General features: G+C 45.6%; 1 protein-coding gene across 1 annotated transcript in view; it reads right to left on the minus strand.

The window, feature by feature from the left end:
* Positions 1 to 25,922, minus strand: part of LOC149428763 (echinoderm microtubule-associated protein-like 1) — a 182,217-nt gene extending 156,295 nt beyond the window's left edge. The window contains exon 1 of the mRNA XM_089667022.1: positions 25,793 to 25,922. Coding sequence (XP_089523148.1) covers positions 25,793 to 25,820 — 28 coding nt within the window. The 5' untranslated portion in view covers positions 25,821 to 25,922. The remainder of the gene's footprint in view (positions 1 to 25,792) is intronic.
* Positions 25,923 to 27,140: the final 1,218 nt, after the last annotated feature.

Genomic DNA, 27,140 nt, shown 5'->3' on the forward strand with positions numbered 1-27,140 from the left:
CAAGGCCAAGCTGACTCTCCAGAGGTTCCAGCAGGACAATGACCCCGAGCACAAGGCCAAGCTGACTCTCCGGGGGTTCCAGCAGGACAATGACCCCGAGCACAAGGCCAAGCTGACTCTCCGGGGGTTCCAGCAGGACAATGACCCCGAGCACAAGGCCAAGCTGCCCTCCAGGGGTTCCAGCAGGACAATGACCCTGAGCACAAGGCCAAGCTGACCCTCCAGAGGTTCCAGCAGGACAATGACCCCGAGCACGAGGCCAGGCTGACCCTCCGGGGGTTCCAGCAGGACAATGACCCCGAGCACAAGGCCAAGCTGACCCTCCAGGGGTTCCAGCAGGACAATGACCCCGAGCACAAGGCCAAGCTGACCCTCCGGGGGTTCCAGCAGGACAATGACCCCGAGCACGGGGCCAGGCTGACCCTCCAGGGGTTCCAGCAGGACAATGACCCCGAGCACAAGGCCAAGCTGACCCTCCGGGGGTTCCAGCAGGACAATGACCCCGAGCACGGGGCCAGGCTGACCCTCCGGGGGTTCCAGCAGGACAATGACCCCGAGCACAAGGCCAAGCTGACCCTCCAATGGGTACAGCAGAAGAAGGTGAAGGTTCTGGAGTGACCATCACAGTCTCCTGACCTTCATATCATCGAGCCGCTCTGTGGAGATCTCAAATGTGCGGTTCATGGAAGACCACCAAAGACTTTGCATGGCCTGGAGACATGTTGCCGAGACGAATGGGCGGCTCTACCACCTGCAAATATTCGGGGGCCCCATAGACAACTATTACAGAAGACGGCACTCTGTCATTGATGCTGAAGGGGGCGCTACACAGGATTAAGAACTAAGGGGGTGCAGACTATTGTACAGGGGCGTGTCATTGGTTTACTTGTCGCCATGTTCTGGTTTATGATTGGACCATTCTGGTGTCACCTCCAGTTACAGAATAGGAATCCCAAAAAAATAAAAGAAATGGGTTTTGCCGGCTCACTTTTTTTCTTTATAAATGGTCCATCCTGTATATTCCCAATCCTTCGGGGGGGGAGGCACACTTTTCAGCCGTTCCCCTGCTCCCCCGCCTCTGCACATATTCTGTACTTCCCAGTGTGCGCGCTCCCCGCCATATACTGCGCTTCCTTCTGTCAGCTGACTCGGCCCGTGTGTACAGCCGTCCTCATGACAGAAGCCAGCTTAGGGACCAGCATATGTGCAAGGGACCAATCAGAGCTGGCGGCCACTGGCTGTGATCGTGATTAGTGTGTTCTGGTGAGAAGATCCCCTGACAGATCACAACGGGGCTCAGCAGGAGAGATCGCTGGGATGAACGAAAAAGAACTTAAAGTGTTACTAAACCCCGGACCCCGCATTCACTATATCTGCTCTCCCTGGACCCCGCATTCCCTATATCCCCTCTCCCCGGACCCCGCATTCACTATATCCGCTCTCCCGGACCCCGCATTCACTATATCCACTCTCCCCGGACCCCTCATTCACTATATCTACTCTCCCCGGACCCCGCATTCACTATATCCGCTCTCCCCAGACCCCGCATTCACTGTATCCGCTCTCCCCGGACCCCGCATTCACTATATCTGCTCTCCATGGACCCCGCATTCACTGTATCCGCTCTCCCTGGACCCCGCATTCACTATATCCGCTCTCCCCGGACCCCGCATTCACTATATCCGCTCTCCCCGGACCCCGCATTCACTATATCCGCTCTCCCCGGACCCCGCATTCACTATATCCGCTCTCCCTGGACCCCGCATTCACTATATCCGCTCTCCCTGGACCCCGCATTCACTATATCCGCTCTCCCCGGACCCCGCATTCACTATATCCGCTCTCCCCGGACCCAACATTCACTATATCCGCTCTCCCCGGACCCCGCATTCACTATATCCGCTCTCCCCGGACCCCGCATTCACTGTATCCGCTCTCCCCGGACCCAACATTCACTATATCCGCTCTCCCCGGACCCCACATTCACTATATCCACTCTCCCACAATACACAAAACATTGAAATGCAATTTTTTTAGTAAATATAAAGTGTTACATTTCTTTTCTCATCAGCAGTATTGTTAAAGCTTGTAGGAGGAGTTTTCATTCTCCTCTGAATGTCCTATGATGCTGCAAAACCCCTGACCCTCTGTCTGGACAGTGCTGATTGGCCCTGTGCTGATCACATACACTTTCTCAAAATAAAAAAAATTACCTAGCAATACACACTAAGCTGAGCATGTGCAGAGTGTCTCCAAGGGCTCTGTACTATCAGCAGATGGATTGGGGACAGTAGAAGAAGGGAAGGATCAGAGAAGACAGGATCCAATGGCCTTTTTCCACAGTGAGTATAACAAGCATGCTTTGCTGCTTATACAGACTGATTTTACTGTTGTGGGTTTAGGAACACTTTAATCTGTGATTTGTGTACCAGGATTAGGCGTCTTCACCTGTTCAATGTGACAGAGCTGTGCAAATCCCAGGACTGCCTGGACAGAAATACAAATCCAGCTCCCATATCCAGGGATGCCTGGATCTCAGCCGCAAGGAACCCCTTCTTAACTTCAGACTCCAACCAGATCCCTGACATTGGATTTACATCTCATCACCTCCACCAAACATGTAAATCGTATGTAAAACAGGTCATTCCATGGATCAGCCTATGGAGATACTTTTATCAGCAAATGAATAATTTGTGTGTTATGTGAAATGTAGGTGTGGGCTGAATAAACATTATATAGAAAACCTGAATATTGGACATGGAGCTGACATGGAGCTGACATGGAGCTGACATGCACCCCCCCCCCCCCCCCCCCATCAATGCTGCCAGTGAGCTCTGAATGTTGGGTGGTGTCAGAAGTTTCCTGGGTGGATGACATCTCGTGGTTGTAAAATCTCTTAAAGTTGTCTCCAGGCTCAGCTCCTGCCGGCATGCTGTCCCTCTATAGCCGCTGCCCCCCCCCCCCTCCACCCCCCAACATACAATTTGCTTTAATGTTCTTATATGTACCTTTTACAGATATGTTCAGGGCGATCACCTGACACGCAGGGTCATCTTCCTCCTCAGTCTTCCTCCGGTGGTGGGTGGTCCTGGACGATGACATTGTCACTGACATAATGCCATCAATGCCACTCTGTATCTCTACACTGTGCAAGGATCCATGGTATACTCCTCGGGGGACGGCCTATGATGCTCTGCATTCTGCACAAGGAAGATTTAGGACATCTTGTGGCAGAAAAGAAGTACTGCAAGGGGCAGCTCCATATGAAAGGCAAGAGATGCAATGAGAAAAGCTTTTTTGTTTTTAAATCGTCAAGGAGAAATGTAAAATGATAGCATAGGGCCCGAAGCTTAGCTTTAAATGCTACTGTAACCTGGACTGCACCTGATAACCGCTGCAGAACTTCTTCTTTTCTTGATGCCACATTATCCTTCTGTGTGAACAGGGAAAAACTGAATATTCATTATTGCAGAAGTGCAGCAACCATCTATAAGGACAGCACTTTGCAATGCTTGTCTGTGGAGTGTCTCCAGTGCAAGAGGCAACCATCTTGGCTGGGACTGGATTGATCATGAAGGACAGGGATTGGCTAATGCAAATAGGAGAAGGGAGGAAATGGAGAGAAGCAAGCAAATGTGCTGGGAAAGACTGGACTGGATCACAATTGGGTGAAACCTCAGAGAAGCAAAGAGACTGCATATAGTGCAGGCCCCTGCCTCAGAGAGTGGGAACCTTCCCCCTGGAAGGGGGGGGGGGGGGCTGGCTGCCTGGTGAAATCAGACTGTACTAGAGAGCATTCCTACTGCCTCAGCAGGACTGAAAGGCAGAGATCACAGCAGCTCCTGTCTGAGACCTTGAAGTGAATCAAAGCATGCGTCCAGAGACCCAGAAGAGGGCACCCTGGCCCAGGTAAGACACTAACATTGTTCATCTGTTGTCTGCTTGGAACTGTTGTGCTTTCTTCAAGAGCCACAATTTCATCTTTCATTAACTAGTGTGACCAAACGGGGGCCGTTCCAGCAAGTTAGGGGTGTCTTTATATACTGGTCCAGGTAAATGCCATTCAGGCCTGATAATTACTGTTAGAATACTGCAAGTGTTTAACCGTATCTCTCAGATGAACATTCTTGTCTCATGGAATGTCTATTCACACTTCAAATCCTCTCTCAGGCAATGCTTGGCCTAATATATTCTTTGAAATCCCTCAAGGTGTGTCAGTAAGTGCTGGGTGAGCGAGGTGTGCAGAGAAATCACCAGACAATTCAGCAGCTCCTCTGGGGGGCGCTCTACACTACAGTAAGCCCTCAGGCTGCTCCCTGCAGTATGTGGGCAACCGGACTTCTACTGAACACGTCTTCCTTCCATAAAGTCACATAATAAAATAGCCCCAAACCTCTGCACGTGACAGCCAATGACTCGCTACCAGCATGCTACATTGTTTCAGTTTCTGCAACAATGTGAAAGATTTGCTACAAAAGTAGGTTTGACCTGAAATTGAAATATCATCTCATCCGCACAGAACACTCCTCTGGGGTAGAAACCAAATACCAACGTCTCCCCATCTCAGGAATATCTACAGCCAGCAAACAAAGAGAATGAAAGTCTAGTGACCTGCTCGGCCCTCCTGCCGCCCGCTCGGACTGCTCTGGAAAGGTTCCTCCGGAATGGACTTCATGCTGCTCTGATCTGGATCATCCACGACTGGCGACTGAGCGTTCCCAGCGATCGGGCGCCAATGCGGTTGTGTGCACAGCGAGGGACTGAACACACCTGTTCAATGGAGTAATTCTTCTTTAAACCTCAGTATTACCATGATGTCATTAAAGCAGATTAGGATTACAAGGTCGTTGGAAAGAGCTATTTAAATAATATCACTGATCTCATTTGCATGACAAATATCCAGTCATGTGTTTGAATTTGTTTGCTGAGAAGGGCCATGCCAGACTGGAGATGTATGTAATGCTGCTGTGCCAATAGGAAGGACCACTTGCTCCTCCTAAAGGGAATGGATTGTTACATTGTATATAACTTTTATGTTTGTACAAATAATATGTTGTATATACGAGTACATGGCGGGAACTTTGTGTCACACCTATATGAGCATGCTGGACATCCTTTTCAAAAACTATGGCCATGTACCCCCCCCCCTTCTATTTAGCTGGGGGGGGGGCTAGTTCATTCTGTTTTTTAGTTAGAGGCTGAGTAGCAACCTGGGCAATAGTCAGAGGGTCAAACTTGGAACAGGGCTGAGAGGCTCTGCTTATCAGCTCTCTGAAGCCTCCCCCTGATCTAGAGACTTGGAGAAGTCTCTAGAATTCAGTGAGTGGGGGTGAAGAGGAGCTGGTCTGCACTCTTAAGGGATTCTGACCAATCCCCAACCAGGAGGCTTGGCATGGGGCCAGAACAGTTCTTGAGAATGGCCAAGCTAGCTCAGCAGCAGGAGAGTTCAGGTAGAAGATGGAATGAGCAGGCTGGAGTGAGGAGCATGGAAGGGGGTCCAGGAAAGGGGCCTGCCTACAGGTGGAGGAGCTGGAATGGAGGATCTCTCAGCCTCACTGTCCCCTGAGAGAGGACAGCCTGGGAAGCAGGGAAGGAGTCATCCCAGCGTAAAGGCCTGAAGGCAGTCTCCAACCCACAAGCTTGCAGGAGGGACTGAGTGAGTAACCCCACACCCCCTGGGCATGACAAGGGGAAAGGGCATTCAGGTGGGAAACCTGACTAGCCCCCATCTGGGACTGCTGCTCTTAAGAGGCAGATTCTGGATCCCCTTGCCCAGGGATTCCCTCAGGTGCTGGGTGAAGAGGAGGTTTCATTGGGGGTCTGAGGTGGTACACCAGGAGAGGCTGATAGCGCTCCAAGAAAACATAACCCTTCTTAGCACTTGTACATAGTTCTATAAAGTTGTCCTCGGTGCAACAGTTCCTAGGGCATCCCATGTATCCCTCATCCCTATCCAAGTTTCAGTCCCCTAATAAAATAAAAACAAATACGTTTAATGACTGTTTACTGTCTCTGGAGTGTGAGGCTAGAAGGACATGCGTGTTGCCTTGCTGTGCAGGACTATAGGGGGACCCAAATCTCTAGGAACTCCTAAGGGGGTAGTGCTACAGTCATTAATACACACCCCTCCCCCCATCTATTCTCAAGATTTTGGAGGGTGTCTGTGGGAATCTGTGCCCATTTGTAAGGTCAGGTACTGATGTTGGATGAGAAGAATTGAATCACCATCAGAGTTCCAATTCATCCCAAAGGGGCTCAGTAGGGTTGAGGTCAGGACTCTGTACAGGACAATGGAATTCCTCCATGCCAAGCTGGTCATCCATGTCTTTATGGAGCTGACTTTGTACACGGGGGACATTCATGGGGGGAACAGAAAAGGGTCTTCACTAAACTGGTCATCCATGTCTTTATGGAGCTGGATTTGTACACAGGGGGCAGTCATGGGGGAACAGAAAAGGGTCTTCACCAAACTGGGTATCCGTGTCTTTATGGAGCTGGCTTTGTACACGGGGGACAGAAAAGAGTCTTCACCAAACTGGTCATCCGTGTCTTTATGGAGCTGGCTTTGTACACAGGGGGCAGTCATGGGGGGAACAGAAAAGGGTCTTCAACAAACTGGTCATCCATGTCTTTATGGAGCTGGCTTTGTACACAGGGGACAGTCATGGGGGAACAGAAAAGGGTCTTCACCAAACTGGTCATCCATGTCTTTATGGAGCTGGCTTTGTACACGGGGGACAGTCATGGGGGAGCAGAAAAGGGTCTTCACCAAACTGGTCATCCATGTCTTTATGGAGCTGACTTTGTACACAGGGGACAGTCATGGGGAACAGAAAAGGGTCTTCACCAAACTGGTCATCCATGTCTTTATGGAGCTGGCTTTGTACACAGAGGACAGTCATGGGGGACAGAAAAGGGTCTTCACCAAGCTGGTCATCCATGTCTTTATGGAGCTGGCTTTGTACACAGGGGACAGTCATGGGGAACAGAAAAGGGTCTTCACCAAACTGGTCATCCATGTCTTTATGGAGCTGACTTTGTACACAGGGGACAGTCATGGGGGACAGAAAAGGGTCTTCACCAAACTGGTCATCCATGTCTTTATGGAGCTGGCTTTGTACACGGGGGACAGTCATGGGGGAGCAGAAAAGGGTCTTCACCAAACTGGTCATCCATGTCTTTATGGAGCTGACTTTGTACACAGGGGACAGTCATGGGGGACAGAAAAGGGTCTTCACCAAACTGGTCATCCATGTCTTTATGGAGCTGGCTTTGTACACGGGGGACAGTCATGGGGGAACAGAAAAGGGTCTTCACCAAACTGGTCATCCATGTCTTTATGGAGCTGGCTTTGTACACAGAGGACAGTCATGGGGGAACAGAAAAGGGTCTTCACCAAACTGGTCATCCATGTCTTTATGGAGCTGGCTTTGTACACGGGGGACAGTCATGGGGGAGCAGAAAAGGGTCTTCACCAAACTGGTCATCCATGTCTTTATGGAGCTGACTTTGTACACAGGGGGCAGTCATGGGGGACAGCAAAGGGTCTTCACCAAACTGGTCATCCATGTCTTTATGGAGCTGGCTTTGTACACGGGGGACAGTCATGGGGGAACAGAAAAGGGTCTTCACCAAACTGGTCATCCATGTCTTTATGGAGCTGGCTTTGTACACAGAGGACAGTCATGGGGGACAGAAAAGGGTCTTCACCAAGCTGGTCATCCATGTCTTTATGGAGCTGGCTTTGTACACAGGGGACAGTCATGGGGAACAGAAAAGGGTCTTCACCAAACTGGTCATCCATGTCTTTATGGAGCTGACTTTGTACACAGGGGACAGTCATGGGGGACAGAAAAGGGTCTTCACCAAACTGGTCATCCATGTCTTTATGGAGCCGGCTTTGTACACAGGGGACAGTCATGGGGGACAGAAAAGGGTCTTCACCAAACTGGTCATCCATGTCTTTATGGAGCTGGCTTTGTACACGGGGGGCAGTCATGGGGGGACAGAAAAGGGTCTTCACCAAACTGTTACCACGAGGCTGGAAGAGCACAATTGTCTTCAGTGTCTTTGTTTGGAAGATTACCAGGACCCCTCACTGGGGACACCTGAATTCCTTCATTTTATAGAAACTATAATACTTTGCACAGATTTTGTTTTCATGCACCTGGAAGGGATTCATTTGATTTAAATTGATGGTGAGATGAGGTTTAATAAGGTGATCTTTGTAAATCCTCCATTCATATTTCTTCACAGTGGTTAAAACGACCTATTCAGGTTCTCAGTTTGTGACAGGTTCCCTTTCAGAGAGATTTCATCCAGCCCAGTACTAAGGAGTAAAGCAGTTCATTCTGAGAGTTGTAACTGTAGGAGCCCCGGGCCCCCAGCAACACCTAATCTGTCCAGTCTTATAACAGGATTTCAATGTTATTTAAAAGGATGGCGGCTGACAGATGGAGGAGCTGTTGTAATGCCTCCAATACAGACGACATAATACGCATCTGGAGCATTTAATAAGTAACTCTGTCAGCTTCCATTAGCATTATTGGATACAAGATGAACCTTCTGCTGTATGTTGTCATTTGATGAATCTATCAGAGGAACATCCCTGACAAAGAAATGATATAAATATATACACATCTAGTCCTTCTGTCGGCCTTCTTCTGGCTGGTATTTTTATTCTCAGATATTATGAGTCTCAGTCAATATTATTCTGATCCAGTCAGCTGGGATCTCTTCCTTGTATTACTGTTGAACAAATTTTTATTTTTTGCCAGTTTTGGAAACAAAAGGATCCATTTCTTAATGAATTTCACATTCTGAGTTCAAATATAACAATGAAATTTGTCAATTGGCTCTAGTTTTTCTGTAAACGGAAAGTTTTCTACTATAGGCGTAATGACTACATAATGCACAATAATTATATAGATAGATGTCTTTCCACAAATATAAAGCAAGTGATATGACTACATAACAAAGCCTAAATGGCAGAATATATTGCATAGGATTACCAAGAAAAATTATAGCCATAAGCCAAGTTGAATCATTTTAATACTTAGGATTCTCACTAGTTTTGTCTTCAGTTTGTGTCGGTTTTGCTTCTCTTGGCTTTTCTCTTGTATTCGAGGAAAGGGCTATCTCTTACAACTGTCCAGCAATAGTCAGCAAGCATTGATGGGCTCCATTTACCTTGATATCTTCTTTTCATAGCTGCAATGTCTTGATGGAAGCGCTCTCCGTGTTCATCACTCACTGCTCCACAGTTTGGTGGGAAAAAATCCAGATGCGAATGTAGAAAATGAATTTTTAGAGACATGTTGTAACCCAGATTTCTGTAAGTCTGGATGAGTTTTTCTACCACTTTCTTGTAGTCTGGTGTTTTATTGTTTCCAAGAAAATTTGATGTCACTGATACAAATGCTGTCCAGGCAGCCTTTTCCTTTCCACGCAACAGAGAAAGAAACTCATCATCATGAATAAGTTTAGGAATCTGTGGCCCAACAAAGACTCCTTCATTTATTTTTGTAGCACTAAGTGCTGGAAATTTGCTAATCAGGTACTTGAAACCTGCTTTATTCTTGTCCATTGCCTTAACAAAGTTTTTCATTAATCCCAACTTGATGTGTAATGGAGGTAATAAGATCTTATTGCTGTCTACAAGTGCTGGATAGTTAACATTTTTTTCTCTAGGCTGCAATGACTGGCGTAATGGCCAGTCTCTTTTGGCATAGTGCATTTCTCTCGCACGACTGTCCCACTCACAGAGGAAGCAGCAGTACTTAGTATATCCACCTTGAAGTCCAAGTAGGATAGCAATCACCTTCAGGTCACCACAAATCGACCATTGATGTTCATCATAGTTGATGCACCTTAAAAGCTCTTTCAAGTTTTCATACGTTTCTTTCATTGAAACTGCGTAAGCAACTGGAACTGACGGCAGCTGATTGCCATTATGGAGCAAAACAGCTTTAAGACTCGCCTTTGAAGCATCAATGAACAGCCTCCACTCATAGGGATCATAGCATACGCCGATGGCTGAGATTAAACCATGAACATTGTTACATACAGCAATATCACCTTCCTGGACGAAGAATGGGATCAGATCTTTCTGACGATGACGGTAGAAAGACATACGAACATCACTTGCTAGGAGATTCCACTGTTGTAGTCTTGACCCCAAAAGCTCTGCCTTGTTCTTCGGAAGATCCAGGTCTCTGATAAGATCGCTCAATTCCACTTGTGTAATGAGGTGTGGTTCAGTGGGTGTGGATGGAAGAAAGTCTGGGTCATGTGAGGTTGACGGTTGATGACTACACGCTTCAGGTTCTTCCTCACTTGACTCAACCACGAAGGATTCTGGTGCTTTAGGAATTGGTAGCCCCTCTCCATGAGGAACTGGACGTATTGCCGATGGAATATTTGGATAGTGCACAGATAACTTTTTCTTCTTATTTAGCCCTTTTGTTGGAGTCACCATACAAAAGTAACAATTACTAACATGATCTGTTGGCTCTCTCCAAATCATTGGCACAGCGAAAGGCATAGATGCCTTTTTTCCATTCAACCATTGCTCCAGTGCCGTCCCACAAGAATTGCAGCATATATGTGGTGCCCAGCTCTTGTCCTGGTCTCCTATCTTGCAGCCAGAATACAAGTTGTAGGCTTTCTTAATCATTCCTGTTATCCTCCTTTTTTGTGAGATAAAAGTTATTTCACCGCAGATATAGCAGAAATTATCTGCTTTATTCACACAAGTTCGAGGCATTACTGAGTAGCCTATATAAGCAGAAAACGAAATGTAAAGACGAACTCCAATCAGCTACAGATACTGCAGCTTTTATGCAGTGAAGTGATGCAATTAAAGGCTAATATTGCATCATCTCAGTATACATGACATTTTCTATTGGTCACCAGTATCAATTGCGCAATATGCAGCTGAAGTTGCATCATAATTTTGAATGGCTTACGTCATTAGATGGGTGAATATATCATGGAAACTAGAGCCAATCAACATTTTTTAGGGTTATTTTCGTTTTCAGCACCCCAAAATTATGTAAGATTAGCTAATTTTATGCCCAAAACTTTTTACCTGTTGAACAGTGACTGGTACTTGGTGTACAGAGCATTTCCCAATTCTCATCCCACTCTTCATGTGATCGCCTCACAGCTTTTCTTTTTAATTCAGACCTTGAAGTCACACTTCATGAATCTCCAACATACTCACTTTGGTCTTTGGTTAGTTACCCTCAAAGGCTTAGTTCGCACTGGCATTGAAAGCAGGCATTATAGAGACGTTTTAACGCTCCTCAAGCACCTATACAAATGATACTATGGGCAGCACACAGTGCGGTTCACATGATCAAAATATGAAGTATTAGCATTGCGTAGCTTCAAAAGTGAAGCCTCATCTCGAGTCAGGAGGAGTTTGAAGCCTTTCAATGCCTCCCATTCAAGTCTATGTTGATGCTCCTCAAATACACTGGCAGGCTTTTGTAGGGCATTTGCAGTGCGGTTGTGAAGCATTAATAACATTAGAGTTTATTTAGTTTGGGGTGTGGATTTAACACTTGTCAAATGCTTATAAAATGCTTCAAAACAGCGCATAGGGCATTTGGGGAGCATTTTTAGGGTTAGCCAGTCTAATGCTCATACTACAGCTCATTAACACCTGTCTAGTGCCCATACTACAGCTCATTAACACCTGTCTAATGCCCATACTACAGCTCATTAACACCTGTCTAGCGCCCATACTACAGCTCATTAACACCTGTCTAACGCCCATACTACAGCTCATTAACACCTGTCTAGTGCCCATACTACAGCTCATTAACACCTGTCTAACGCCCATACTACAGCTCATTAACACCTGTTTAACACCCATACTACAGCTCATTAACACCTGTCTAACACCCATACTACAGCTCATTAACACCTGTCTAACACCCATACTACAGCTCATTAACACCTGTCTAACACCCATACTACAGCTCATTAACACCTGTCTAACACCCATACTACAGCTCATTAACACCTGTCTAACACCCATAGTACAGCTCATTAACACCTGTCTAACACCCATACTACAGCTCATTAACACCTGTCTAACACCCATACTACAGCTCATTAACACCTGTCTAACACCCATACTACAGCTCATTAACACCTGTCTAACACCCATACTACAGCTCATTAACACCTGTCTAACGCCCATACTACAGCTCATTAACACCTGTCTAGTGCCCATACTACAGCTCATTAACACCTGTCTAACGCCCATACTACAGCTCATTAACACCTGTCTAGTGCCCATACTACAGCTCATTAACACCTGTCTAACGCCCACACTACAGCTCATTAACACCTGTCTAGCGCCCACACTACAGCTCATTAACACCTGTCTAGCGCCCATACTACAGCTCATTAACACCTGTCTAACGCCCATACTACAGCTCATTAACACCTGTCTAGTGCCCATACTACAGCTCATTAACACCTGTCTAACGCCCATACTACAGCTCATTAACACCTGTCTAGCGCCCATACTACAGCTCATTAATGCTGGTCTAACGCCCATACTACAGCTAATTAATGCTGGTCTAACGCCCATACTACAGCTCATTAATGCCAGTCTTAACGCCCACACTACAGCTCATTAACACCTGTCTAACGCACATACTACAGCTCATTAACACCTGTCTAGTGCCCATACTACAGCTCATTAACACCTGTCTAGTGCCCATACTACAGCTCATTAACACCTGTCTAACGCCCATACTACAGCTCATTAACACCTGTCTAGCGCCCATACTACAGGTCATTAACGCCTGTCTAGCGCCCATACTACAGCTCATTAATGCTGGTCTAACGCCCATACTACAGCTCATTAACACCTGTCTAACGCACATACTACAGCTCATTAATGCCAGTCTTAACGCCCATACTACAGCTCATTAACACCTGTCTAACGCACATACTACAGCTCATTAACACCTGTCTAACGCACATATTACAGCTCATTAACACCTGTCTAGCGCCCATACTACAGGTCATTAACGCCTGTCTAGCGCCCATACTACAGCTCATTAATGCTGGTCTAACGCCCATACTACAGCTCCTTAATGCCTGTCTAACACCCATACTACAGCTCCTTAATGCCTGTCTACCGCCCATACTACAGCTCATTAATGCCAGTCTACCGCCCATACTACAGCTCATTAATGCCAGTCTAACGCCCATACTACAGCTCATTAATGCCAGTCTAGCACCCATAGTACAGCTCATTAATGCCAGTCTAACGCCCATACTACAGCTCATTAACACCTGTCTAACGCCCATACTACAGCTCATTAACACCTGTCTAACACCCATACTACAGCTCATTAACACCTGTCTAACACCCATACTACAGCTCATTAACACCTGTCTAACGCCCATACTACAGCTCATTAACACCTGTCTAGTGCCCATACTACAGCTCATTAACACTTGTCTAACGCCCATACTACAGCTCATTAACACCTGTCTAGCGCCCATACTACAGCTCATTAATGCTGGTCTAACGCCCATACTACAGCTAATTAATGCTGGTCTAACGCCCATACTACAGCTCATTAATGCCAGTCTTAACGCTCACACTACAGCTCATTAACACCTGTCTAACGCCCACACTACAGCTCATTAACACCTGTCTAGCGCCCATACTACAGGTCATTAACGCCTGTCTAGCGCCCATACTACAGCTAATTAATGCTGGTCTAACGCCCATACTACAGGTCATTAACACCTGTCTAAGGCACATACTACAGCTCATTAATGCCAGTCTTAACGCCCACACTACAGCTCATTAACACCTGTCTAACGCACATACTACAGCTCATTAACACCTGTCTAACGCACATATTACAGGTCATTAACGCCTGTCTAGCGCCCATACTACAGCTCATTAATGCTGGTCTAACGCCCATACTACAGCTCCTTAATGCCTGTCTAACACCCATACTACAGCTCCTTAATGCCTGTCTACCGCCCATACTACAGCTCATTAATGCCAATCTACTGCCCATACTACAGCTCATTAATGCCAGTCTAGCACCCATAGTACAGCTCATTAATGCCAGTCTACCGCCCATACTACAGCTCATTAATGCCAGTCTAGCGCCCATAGTACAGCTCATTAATGCCAGTCTACCGCCCATACTACAGCTCATTAATGCCAGTCTAGCGCCCATACTACAGCTCATTATCGCCTGTCCAACGCCCATACTACAGCTCATTAATGCCAATCTAGCGCCCATACTACAGCTCATTAATGCCAGTCTAGCGCCCATAGTACAGCTCATTATCGCCTGTCCAACGCCCATACTACAGCTCATTAATGCCAATCTAGCGCCCATACTACAGCTCATTAATGCCAGTCTACCGCCCATACTACAGCTCATTAATGCATGTCTAGCGCCCATAGTACAGCTCATTAACACCTGTCCAACGCCCATACTAAAGCTATAGAAGCATTTAGGAGGAGTAAGAAATGTAGTCATGTGTGAACAAGCCCTAAGACTCATGCATGAGAAATACAAAGGACACTGGGACTGCTACTTTCACAACATTGAGAGTGATCAGGTGGCTATAGTGAAGGCAGAAGCTTCCAGGTCAGTTATGGAAGGCACAGGAAGAACCTACATCAGTATGTAAATAATAGAGGTAGGTAGGCATCTGCAATATAGACTGCTAAGAACCTTGCACAATATATGATTCAACTGGAGGGTTTTACATTTTTCTCTAGAAAACTAGAACTTGACTTTGCGGTGCCCACGGACGTGAGATACAAATCGAGCGATTTGGAGGACTTATTAGAATGATCACCACATCTATGAAACCAACAAACCACTGCAGAGCCGCCTTCCCAATAATCTCAGAAGGTTGGTCTTCATGGCATGTCCCTAGTGTGTATGGAAAAGTACTGGAGGGTTATTGAGGCAAAGCCATTGTGAAGTGTTCAGCTCCATGCACTCCTAGAAGCTGTAATCAGCATTTTTGTTCTGCTCCTAGAGGCTAATAGTGTTGTCCTATGTATCCATGCACACGATTTTAGGCTAGCAGCATTTTTCAAGCTTCAGCATTTAGGAGCAGAAAAGAGTTTTTGAGACCGTTTTTTCAGCAAACAAAATGCTAACGGCTCTTAAAAGCTACTAAAACGCTCTTAACAGCTTTCAATTTTCTAATGAAAGGCTAACGCTCCTAACTGCTTCTAAACGCTACTAAACAACCCCATTGCCAGCATTTTTCATCCAGCATTTTCTCCAGCATTTTATGAGCTTAAAACAAAATGGTAGCATGCATGGAGCCTCAATCTATTTTTCATTCGGTTTAGGATTTTCATCAGTGTAATGCTATAAAAACATTTTGTTTCCAATCCTGAAATCTGATCAATATACCTCATTTTATGCAGGCCGGTGCTGTCCAATAATCATCATTATGTTACATTTTATACGATTTATACAGGCCAGTGTATGCAGCTTCTTTAATCCTTGTCTATGTTCCAGTTTACGCTGGTACTATGAACATTGCCCCAAGTTTCCTGTTTCAGGGCTACTCCTTTCTTTGCAGTGTCCTATGGAGCCACCCTTAGGGTTAGGGTTAGGGTGGAGAGAGTAGGAGTTATCTGGACAGGCAGGGGTAGGGCATTCCAGAGGATGGAAGAGGCTCTGGAAAGATTGGAGTAGAAAGTTCCAGAGGAGGAGAGAGGCTCTGGAGAGATTGGAGTAGAAAGTTCCAGAGGAGGGGAGAGGCTCTGGAGAGATTGGAGTAGAAAGTTCCAGAGGAGGGTAGAGGCTCTGGACAGATTGAAGTAGGGTGTTTCAGAGGATGGGAGAGGCTCTGGAGAAATTAGGGCAGGGAGTCCCAGAAAATGGGAGAGGCTCTTGAGAGATTGGGGCAGAGAGTTCCAGTGGATGGGGCCGTTCTGGAGAGATTGGTATAGGAGGTTCCAGAAGATGGGAGACGCTCACAGACCATGTCTATGATCCCACACACTGCCTATATATGTGGTTCAGTTTTGTATTTAGCTCTCTGTCTAGAATTGCTCTTTAAATCTCCTTCAGGTTAACCATTGATCCATTGATCGCCATCATGACCCTCTCCTCCAATGTACAGATCGGACTGTGATGGGTGGAGTGCCAGATTACCCAACACCACCCTCTCTATCCATCCTATGGGAATGAAATGTAATACGTAGACAGAAATCTCTGCTGTGTCAACATACAAGGTCAGCTCTTTAGACTGACTGAAGGCCAATAAATATTCATGTCTTCGCTCTTTACTTCTATGTGGGAACCCAAGTGATTGACAGTAATGGACAACCCCAGGAGAATAGGTAACTCTGACCCATTTAATACAATCTCTCCAGGCAAAAAGCTAAATACAAGGTAGGTATACACATACAGGGGGGCAAAAGGTATTTAGTCCCCACCAATGGTGCAAGTTCTCCCACTTACAGAGATGAGAGAGGCCTGTAATTGGCATCATAGGGAGACCTCAACTATGAGAGACAAAATGAGAAAACAAATCCAGACAATCTCATTGGCTGATCTGGAAAGAATTTATTTGCAAATTATGGTGGAAAATAAGTATTTGGTCACCTACAAACAACAAGATTTCTGGCTCTCACAGACCTGGACCTTCTTCTTTAAGAGGCTCCTCCTCCTGCACTCATTACCTGTATCAATGGCACCTGTTTGAACTTGTTATCAGTATAAAAGACACCTGTCCACAACCTCAAACAGTCACACTCCAAACTCCACTATGGTGAAGACCAAAGAGCTGTCAAAGGACACCAGAAACAAAATTGTAGACCTGCACCAGGCTGGGAAGACTGAATCTGCAATAGGCAAGCAGCTTGGTGTGAACAAATCAACTGTGGGAGCAATAATTAGAAAATGGAAGACATACAAGACCACTGATAATCTCCCTCCATCTGGGGCTCCACGCAAGATCTCACCCCGTGGGGTCAAAATGATCACAAGAACGGTGAGCAAAAATCCCAGGACCACACGGGGGGACCTAGTGAATGACCTGCAGAGAGCTGGGACCAACGTAACAAAGGCTACCATCAGTAACACACTACGCCGCCAGGGACTCAGATCCTGCAGTGCCAGACGTGTCCCCCTGCTTAAGCCAGTACATGTCCGGGCCCGTCTGAAGTTTGCTAGAGAGCATTTGGATGATCCAGAAGAGGATTGGGAGAATGTCATATGGTCAGATGAAACCAAAATAGAACTGTTTGGTAGAAACAAAACTTGTCGTGTTTGGAGAAGAGAGAATGCTGAGTTGCATCCAAAGAACACCATACCTACTGTGAAGCATGGGGGTGGCAACATCATGCTTTGGGGCTGTTTCTCCGCAAAGGGACCAGGACGACTGATCCATGTAAGGACAGAATGAATGGGGCCATGTATCGTGAGATTGTGAGTGCAAACCTCCTTCCATCAGCAAGGGCATTGAAGATGAAACGTGGCTGGGTCTTCCAACATGACAATGATCCCAAACATACCGCCCGGGCAACGAAGGAGTGGCTTCGTAAGAAGCATTTCAAGGTCCTGGAGTGGCCTAGCCAGTCTCCAGATCTCAACCCCATAGAAAACCTTTGGAGGGAGTTGAAAGTCCGTGTTGCCCAGCGACAGCCCCAAAACATCACTGCTCTAGAGGAGATCTGCATGGAGGAGGAGATCTGCATGGAGGATGGGCCAACATACCAGCAACAGTGTGTGCCAACCTTGTGAAGACTTCCAGGAAACGTCTGACCTCTGTCATTGCCAACAAAGGATATATAACAAAGTATTGACATGAACTTTTCATATTCACCAAATACTTATTTTCCACCATAATTTGCAAATAAATTCTTTCCAGATCAGCCAATGAGATTGTCTGGATTTGTTTTCTCATTTTGTCTCTCATAGTTGAGGTCTCCCTATGATGCCAATTACAGGCCTCTCTCATCTCTGTAAGTGGGAGAACTTACACAATTGGCTGACTTTTTTGCCCCACTGTATATAAATGGTCTTGTCTGCCAAAAGATTATTAATTCTGCCTTGTCAGTTATGTGATTCAATCAGCTCTGCCAGACAGCACAGCCAGAAGGGTGACACCACCTTCCTTGTTGAAGTTAAGCCATACATGGATCAAAATTCCACCACTTTAGCAGGGACTGGCCAAATTTTGATCAATGTATGGGCAGTGTGGTTGTACAGAAGTTGATCTACCGAGTACTGGCCTGTATACACCCCTTCAATACCAGGCCATTTCTCATTTTTCAGTGGTGTGATAGTTTGACTGACAATTACTGCACCCAAATTTATTTCACTTGTTTGAGACAAATGGAGATTTCTTTTGTTGGTATTTTAAATATAAAGAAAAAAGACCAAGAAATCCAATGCCAGGACATTATAAAAAAACCCCAAATAAACCCCTTTTGTGGAAGTTGTTCTCATTTTTGTCATCATTTTTTGGAAACGAAGAAACATGCTGGTATGGAGGAGGTAAAAGATGGCACTAGGTAACGGTGCAGTAATGTACAGGTCATACACATAGAAGGAGGAGGTGAAGGGGTCATTGATAAGGGAGTTGAAGGGTTAAATATCCTGGTCACATTCTTCGCCATGAATCATCACCTTGTGATACATTCATAACTTACTAAGATTCCTCTCCTTCCCCCCTTGGAATAGGAGGGGGAAGGATCAATATTGGAAACAGTAGTGTGATTGGCAATCACAGCAATCACACAGTACAGGCCCACTCTCTGTGGCTCTCTACGGTATGTCTATGATCTGAGCTATCTAATAATGACTCGGTTCACAGTCATTAACCAGCACAACAACCACCCAACGGTGCTTTATCCTGTGCTATTCATAAATTGTGAATAAGAGGCCAGAGTTCTACTTGACATACAATCACATCATTAAGAATACACTATATATTATACACTATACTGGACTCTAGAGCAGTGGAGACGTGTTCTCTGGAGCGACCAATCACGCTTCTCTATCTAGTGATCTGATGGACGTGTCTGGGTTTGGCGGTGGCCAGGAGAACGGTACTTGCCTGACTGCATTGTGCCATGTGTAAATTTTGGTGGAGGGGAGATTATGGTGTGGGGGTGTTTTTCAGGGGTTGGGCTTGGCCCCCTAGTTCCAGTGAAGGGAACTCTTAAGGCAACATTTTGGAGAATTTCATGCTCCTAACTTTGTGGGAAGAGTTTGGAGATGGCCCCTTCCTGTTCCAACATGACTGCACACCAGTGCACAAAGCAAGGTCCATAAAGACATGGAGGAGCGAGTTTGGGGTGGAGGAACTTGACTGGCCTGCGCAGAGTCCTGGCCTCCTCCCCCGACATCAGTGCCTGACCTCACAAATGTGCTTCTGGAAGAATGGTCCAACCTTCCCATAGACACCCTCCTAAACCTTGTGGACGGCCTTCCCAGAAGAGTTGAAGCTGTTATAGCTGCAAAGGGCGGGGCCAACTCAATATTGACCAAGACTGGGAGGCCATTAAAGGTCATGTGCATGGAAAGGCCAGCAGCCCAATACTTTTGGCAAGATAGTGTTTTTTTTTAAACTGTTTGACAGTCAAATCTTCACAAAATTTTCTAAAAATTCCCCATTTCCAGCAGCCTTGTATGTATCCAGGAGTTCTATTCCCTTCCTTACACTTCCTGAACATCAGCAGATTATGGAAGCTTTAAATAACCAATGGATTAGGTGGATGTAACTCAACCTATGTGTTTATGTGACGCCTATGGGAAAGACACCGAGCCGCCCTAAAGCCGCACACCAAGGCCAAGCCGGGCTAATAAACAGACAGAAGGCTCTGTAATACACAGACAGAAGGGGGGAGGATTTATAATGTCACGTTTGGTTAAACCTCAAAGCCACACTACATCTTCACACCCCAGGAAATAAAATAAAATAAAGCTGCTGTGCATGCTCTGCTGCATTTTACTTTGACATACAGTTGCAAGAAAAAGTATGTGAACCCCTTGGGATTACGTGGAGTTTTGCATGAATTGGGCATAAAATGTGCTCTGAACGTCATCTAAGTCACAACAATAGAAGAACACAGTCTGCTGAACATAATACTACACAAACATTAGATGTTGCCATGGTTTAATTGCACATAACATGTAAACATTCACAGTGCAGGGAGGAAAAAGTATGTGAGACCCTAGCTTAATGACTTCTCCCAGAGCTAATTGGAGCCAGGAGTGAGCCAACCTTGACTCCAATCAGTGTGATGATATTGGATGTGTTGCTGACAGCTGTCCTGCCCTTAAAAAACACACATCTGTTTTGGGTTTACTGGTTTCAAGAAGCACTGTCTGATGTGAACCATGCCTCGCAGAAAAGAGCTCTTAGAAGACCTACGATCAAGAATTGTTGACTTGCATGAAGCTGGAAAGGGTTACATAAGTATCTCCAAAAGCCTTGATGTTCATGTGTCCATGGTAAGACAGACTATCTACAAATGGAGAAAGTTTAGCACTGTTGCTACTCTCCCTAGGCATGGTCGTCCTGTAAAAATTACTGCAAGAGCACAGCGCAGAATGCTGCATGAGGTAAAGAAGAATCCCAGAGTGTCAGCTAAAGACCTACAGAAATCTCTGGCACATGCTAACATTTTTGTTGACACATCTACAATAAGGAAAACATTAAACAAGAATGGAGTACATGGGAGGACACCACGGAGGAAGCCACTGCTGTCCAAAAAAAATATTGCAGCACGTTTGAAGTTTGCAAAAGAGCACCTGGATGTGTCCACAGCACTACTGGCAGAATATACTGCGGACAGATGAAACCAAGATTGAGTTGTTTGGGAAGAACACACAACACTATGTGTGGAGAAAAAAAGGCCCAGCACACCAACATCAAAACCTCATCCCCACTTTAAAACATGGTGGAGGGAGCATCATGGTTTGGGGCTGCTTTGCTGCCTCAGGGCTGGACGGATTGTTGTCATTGATGGGAAAATGAATTCCAGAGTTTATCAAGACATTTTGCAGGAAAACGTACGACCATCTGTCCGCCAACTGAAGCTCCACAGAGGATGGGTGATGCAACAGGACAATGACCCAAAGCATACAAGTAATTCAACAAAACAATGGCTGCAACAGCACAGAATACGCCTTCTGGAGTGGCCCAGTCAGAGTCCTGACCTCAACCCGATTGAAATGCTGTGGCATGACCTTGAGAGAGCGATTCACACCAGACATCCCAAGAATATTGCTACACTGAAACAGTTTTGTGAAGAGGAGTGGTCCAAAATTACTCCAGATCGTTGTGCAGGTCTGATCTGCAACTACAGGAAACGTTTGGTTGAGGTTATTGCTGCCAAAGAAGGGTCAACCAGTTATTAAGTCCAAAGGTTCACATACTTTTTCCTCCCTGCACTGTGAATGTTTACAAGTTATGTGCAATTAAACCATGGCAACTTCTAATGTTTGTGTAGTATTATGTTCAGCAGACTGTGTTCTTCTATTGTTGTGACTTAGATGACGTTCAGAGCACATTTTATGCCCAATTCATGCAAAACTCCACGTAATCCCAAGGGGTTCACATACTTTTTCTTGCAACTGTAGACTTTGTTATCTCTCTACTCTGATGACCTATTCTGAAGCTGCTGTGAGGGGCACTGTACAGCCAAGACTTGAGATTAGCTTCTGCCAGACTGTCTGTCCATTTCATGCCTTTGGTCTTTTACAGGAAGCCCTGGATGACCATTTTAGATGCCAAGACAACTAACTGAACAGGTTATGGGGATTTTGTTTGGTCGTCATCTGGATCTGTAATCCTGAGCTTCCCTCTTCTCCCATTCTCTCTGATCGGGTGTTAGACCAGTTAAGGGGGCCCAGCAGGACTGGGCTGAGAGCTAAACAGGTGGCCACTTTGAAAAGACTTTGGCCTTCTCACCTTGGGTTGTAAAGGACCTTGTCCCAGCACTGGGGTCCCGGCAATAGATATAAGGTAGAAGCAGCCTTTGGTCCCTCTCTCCAGTCCAAACCACCAAAATAAGACTGAAGTTCAGGTCTGCTGATCCAAATCTGTAATATTCAGTTCAAATTTAACTTTCTCCAAAATTCAGGATCAACCATCCTGTGAAAACCCGACAGTGTGTGTGGGGGTGCAGGGCCAAAAAGTAAAGTGAAGAATTATGGAAGAACTAAAGAAGAGAAAAATAAAGAAAACCTAAGAATGTTTCTAAGATATTATATCTCTTTAGAATTTTGCCTGTTATGGTCCCGTCACATTATCTGAGAATACTCCAATGCCTGGTTAGAGCGGAGCGACACCCAAAAGGGGAAGTTCCGCTTTAAGGCTTTGACCCCCACTCCCTGTTAAGGATTGGCACCTCTGGAGCGCAGGGGATAATGGGGTACCCAAATTTTGCAGGTACCCGGTCCCACTCCTGCTGTGATCACCTAGGAGATAGGAAGCGGAAGTTGTCCTCCCCCCTCCCTCCCCATAGTCTTCTGCGATACATGATAGGTTACAGAAGACTACGGAACCATTCACAAAGCACAGCACTACTCGCACATGCGCAGTGGGCACCCGGCTGTGAAGCTGCAAACTGTCACATCCAGATGCCCACACTGAAGATGCTGGCGCCAAGGAGACAGGACGGTTGGCTGGTGTGAGGACACCACAGGACTGAGGAACAGGTGAGTGTCCATTTTTTAAAAGTCAGCAGCTCCAGTTTTTGGAGCTGCTGACTTTTTTTTTTTAATTCCGACTGGACCTCCACTTTAACACTTATATCTAGGGTCAGGTCAGATTGAGGTTACCTAAGGAGGTCCTCATGCGTTCAAAATTGAACGGTGGCTTTGGCCTACCTAATTTTATTAAATATTATCAGGCTGCCCAGTTGGCTTATCTGGCCCAGTACCACACTGTGAAAGCCTTTTTGGCTTAGTCTGGAAGCAGCAGATTGCAACCCATTGGTTGTCAACAACCTTCTTTGGCTCCACCCCAAAGAACATAGGACAATCACCAATCCCATTATGTAACATTATATGGCAATATGGGATTGCTTAAAAACCTCCTGCCTTCTGCAGTCAGTGCATGTCCGTGCATGTCCGTCCTCCTTTTATCTTTCCTACATAATCCTTCCCTTTACCCAGGCAGTATAGCTCTAACCTCATTCCATATCTGGAAGTCACTTGGACTTCATCAGTTTGGTCGCTTACTTGTGAATACCTCCTTACATTCCTTTGCTTCATTACAGGAGCAATACCAAATTCTAAAATCAGAAATATTCCGATACCTCCAAATAAGACGCTTCCTTTCCACATACATTAGGGTCAGACGGATCTACAGACTCACAGATTGCGCATATTTCTTCCTCGAACCCTAGGCCTGATATCCAAGATTTATGCCCATTTGATTTGTACACCAAAATTGGCACTGCCAGCTGATGCCTCTTGCTTGGCGGCTGATATTGACACCCTTGTAGAGCCTGAGGACTAATCAGAAATCTGGGAATCCACAAAATCATCCACAGTTAACATACTAACACAAGCAACTAGAAATTATAAAGCCTTAACCAGATAGCATTTAGTTCCAGCCAGAAAAGCTAAAATGTTTCCCTTGTATCCTTCAAACTGTTTAAGGGGTTGCCCCAATGAGGGAACACATCTGCATATTTGGTGGACCGTTTCAGTAGTCTCCTCATTTTGGACTGAAGTATTCGACATGCTCTCGATATTGTTAGACGCCCAAGTTCCACCTGATCTGGCTACAGCGCTTTTCAAGAAGCGTCCCCAAGATCTGTTGTCTGTAAAGTTCAAACTTCTTTTGTATGTTACCATTGTCACTAAACAGACCATTGCTAGATCTTGGAAAAAAATCTACCTTGTGTGTCCTTGAGGTGAGAGAAAGAATTACTCAATTCATGATATACTGCAAAACTGAGGCCACACTGCTGGACTGTGTTCCAAAACATCTAAAAATGTTGGCAGCCATGGGTGGACTACTACCTACCTTCTAACTTTGATCAGTCCTTGCTGGAACCCTGGTCGCTCCTTGAGGAGTGAGTGTGCTTCTCTTGTCTAATAGGGTGTAGGGCGCTCTTAGGCCTAGGAGAGACTCCAAACACTTCCCTTCCTCTCTTCTCTTCTCCTTTCTCTCCCTTTTTCCCCTTTTTCTCCTTTTTCTCCTTTTCTTCTACATTTTCTTTTACTTCTGTTGAATCATTCTTTTGCAATAAGCTATGTTATCAGTCACTCCGAGTAGGTCACCTTGGAGCGTTGTGTACCTCACCTTCCCTGTAGGAATGCCTCATTAGCTATAATAGGACATTGTGGATGTTGTAATATCACCAATTGGAAATCCCACTTACTAATACATAATGTATCTTATGACAACGGAGTGTAATGAGCTGCCATTCATTGTTAAAGCCGGTACTCTGATGTGTTTCTACTAAACCAGGATAATGTTTATCATTAGAGGCGGGAATGACTAATTATATTGACTTTACAGTAATTGTCTCTATTTCCAGTCAGGCAGCTAATATGAAGACCTGGTACCTGACACCCTTACAAACTATGTCAGCAAAGCATGTGAAGTCCACAAAGAAAATTGTCTTCTTTCATGTAAAGTCTGCAGTAAAGCTGACCCTGCCGGGTGTGTGGATCCCCCGTGTTCCCCACAGTGTTCGCTGGTACCTCCTGCTGACCTCTGTATCACGTCTGTGTCCAGTAATGATGTGGAGGTCATCAGGAGGAACCCAGGACATCAACACTCCTGGAAGTATTGGTTTCCCTGCAGACTTCACATGAGGATTTCATCAACATAGCTGTGTTCTGGTGGGAAAGGTAAAGGCCCGTTCAGATTTCGGTGTTCAGATGCGTTGCTTTAACATGCTTGTTTGTGAATTATTATGTGTTGCAGTGAGGTGGCCTGATCCAATGAATGGGCTGGCAATGCAGGACAATGGACAAAAAGCGCATATGTGGTATTTTTGCGGTAACGCACAACCACAATGGAAGGTTGTGCGTTACCATGTGTTGCAGTGCACTGCAATGCATGTGAATAGCAACCACATTGTCTTAGTGCATTGTGGCACAATTCAATGTGAATGTCACCACAACACGCTAATGCATAAGACGCATGTTACCACAATGCAGCAGAAAAGTGTGTTTTGGGAGTCAGTAATCACACTCTTCTCTGCGTCTTGTGATTAAAAGACAGGATTGCTTTAACCCTTCTCTAATCCATCCAAAATCTGGGCTTTAGATACACTACCGTGAGATACATATATCACATCCTTTGCTGACCTCTGTCTGAAAATGTCATCTGCCTGGCTGCCATTCTGATTCTCTGACACAACACTTTCAGAACTGTCATCATCAAAGTCATTGACTCCGAAGTCCTGAAAGCAGGCAAATTACAGGAGAAGGTCAACAATGGCAATCTGCTTCCACCTCTCATCACCCCTTGGGAACCATGAACCCTTAACCCTTTCCTCTGACCTGACAGACCTCATGGGACCCTGACGTAATAAGGGAACTGCTGCATGGCCAAATGCTCTTTTCTGGCAGCAGGTGGAAGCTGACTATTCTATAGACATATTTCAGGGGGACTTGGCACCCCTTCCCTGAGTGTATTCCCTAATGGGATCCCTGTTCCTGTCTGTAGTTTTCTGACCAGGCCTGTGTGGTGGTGACTGACGCCCTGAGTACTGCGGCAGAGGGGGGTGTAATGTGAGCTGGTACAGTCCATGGAGGTATAAATAAATCCTCTGACTTACCCAGAGCTAGCCCCTCGCTGTCCGACATTCTGGCAATCTGGCCGCGATTGAGGAAGAGGTTCAGGCTGGGGATCCCACCGTCTTCTGACTTCTAATGGGGAGCACAGAGATAAGGATGAATCCTGGCAGGCCACCACAGCTGTGATTGGAGGATATAAATTGATCGGCCCTTCCCCTGAAATCTCCATCTCCCATCGGACGCTCACTCATACAATATTTATAATGGGCCTTTTACATTTTATTGATAAATTCCATCTGCTTGGTATTCTGGGACAATTTTGCCCCTCTATGCGTCTCTGACGGAATCTATATCCCTTTAAAAGCTCTTTTCATAGTTAGTCTGGCTGAAAAAAGACAAAATTCCATCCAGTTCAACCAGCAAAAAAAAAATAAAATCCTATACCCACAGTTGATCCAGAGGAAGGCAAAGTATAATTCAATTTGCTGCTGCAGGGAAAGAAATTCCTTCCTGATCACCCGAGAGGTAATCAGATATTCCCTGAAACAGCTTTACCTATAAATTTTCCTTGTCCTTTATTTTTATCTTATCAAAATCCTAAACTCTGTACCTGGATTAGAAATATTTAATTTTTTAGTAAATTGAAAATAGACAGAAAGTGGAAACTCCATCACAAACTATCATCTTTTCTGGAGTGTACCACCTCAAAGTATATAAATGCCAAAAGTGATATCCACCATATACAAAGCGGGACTTGTACCCAAGAGGAGAGCATCAAGACAACATTGCATACCAGCTCAGAAACAATCTTTTTATTTGATTATATATCATAGATATTTAGAACTGTGCCGCCTTCAAAATGAATAAATAATTACCAATTAGAATACAGCTGCTATCCTACTTGATGTAACACACCGATAATCAGTGCAAAAGTAAAGTGGACAGCACTACTAATAAAGTGCAATACATCAAATAAACAGTGTGTTAAAGTGCAAAAAACAATGTCATATACATGATACACTATATTGCCCAAAGTATTGGGCCCCCCCTCCAAATCATTGGATTTAGGTGTTCCATTCATCTCCATGGACACAGGTGTATACAATCAAGCCCCTAGGCATGCAGACTGCTTCTACAAACATTGGTGAAAGAATGGGTCGCTCTCAGGAGCTCAGTGACTCCAAGCGTGGTCCCGTGATAGGTGGCCACCTGGGCAATAAGTCCATCCGTGACATTTCCTGGCTACTAAATATTCCACGCTCAACTGTTAGTGGGATTATAACAAAGTGGAAGCAACTGGGAACAACAGCCACTCAGCCACCAAGTGGTAGGCCACGTCACATGACAGGGCGGGGTCAGCGCATGCTGAAGCGCACAGTGAGCAGAAGT

Source organism: Staurois parvus, unplaced genomic scaffold (genome assembly GCF_062004578.1).
Source record: "Staurois parvus isolate SC_StPar_1 unplaced genomic scaffold, SC_StPar_1.0 ptg002978l, whole genome shotgun sequence".
NCBI lineage: Eukaryota > Metazoa > Chordata > Amphibia > Anura > Ranidae > Staurois > Staurois parvus.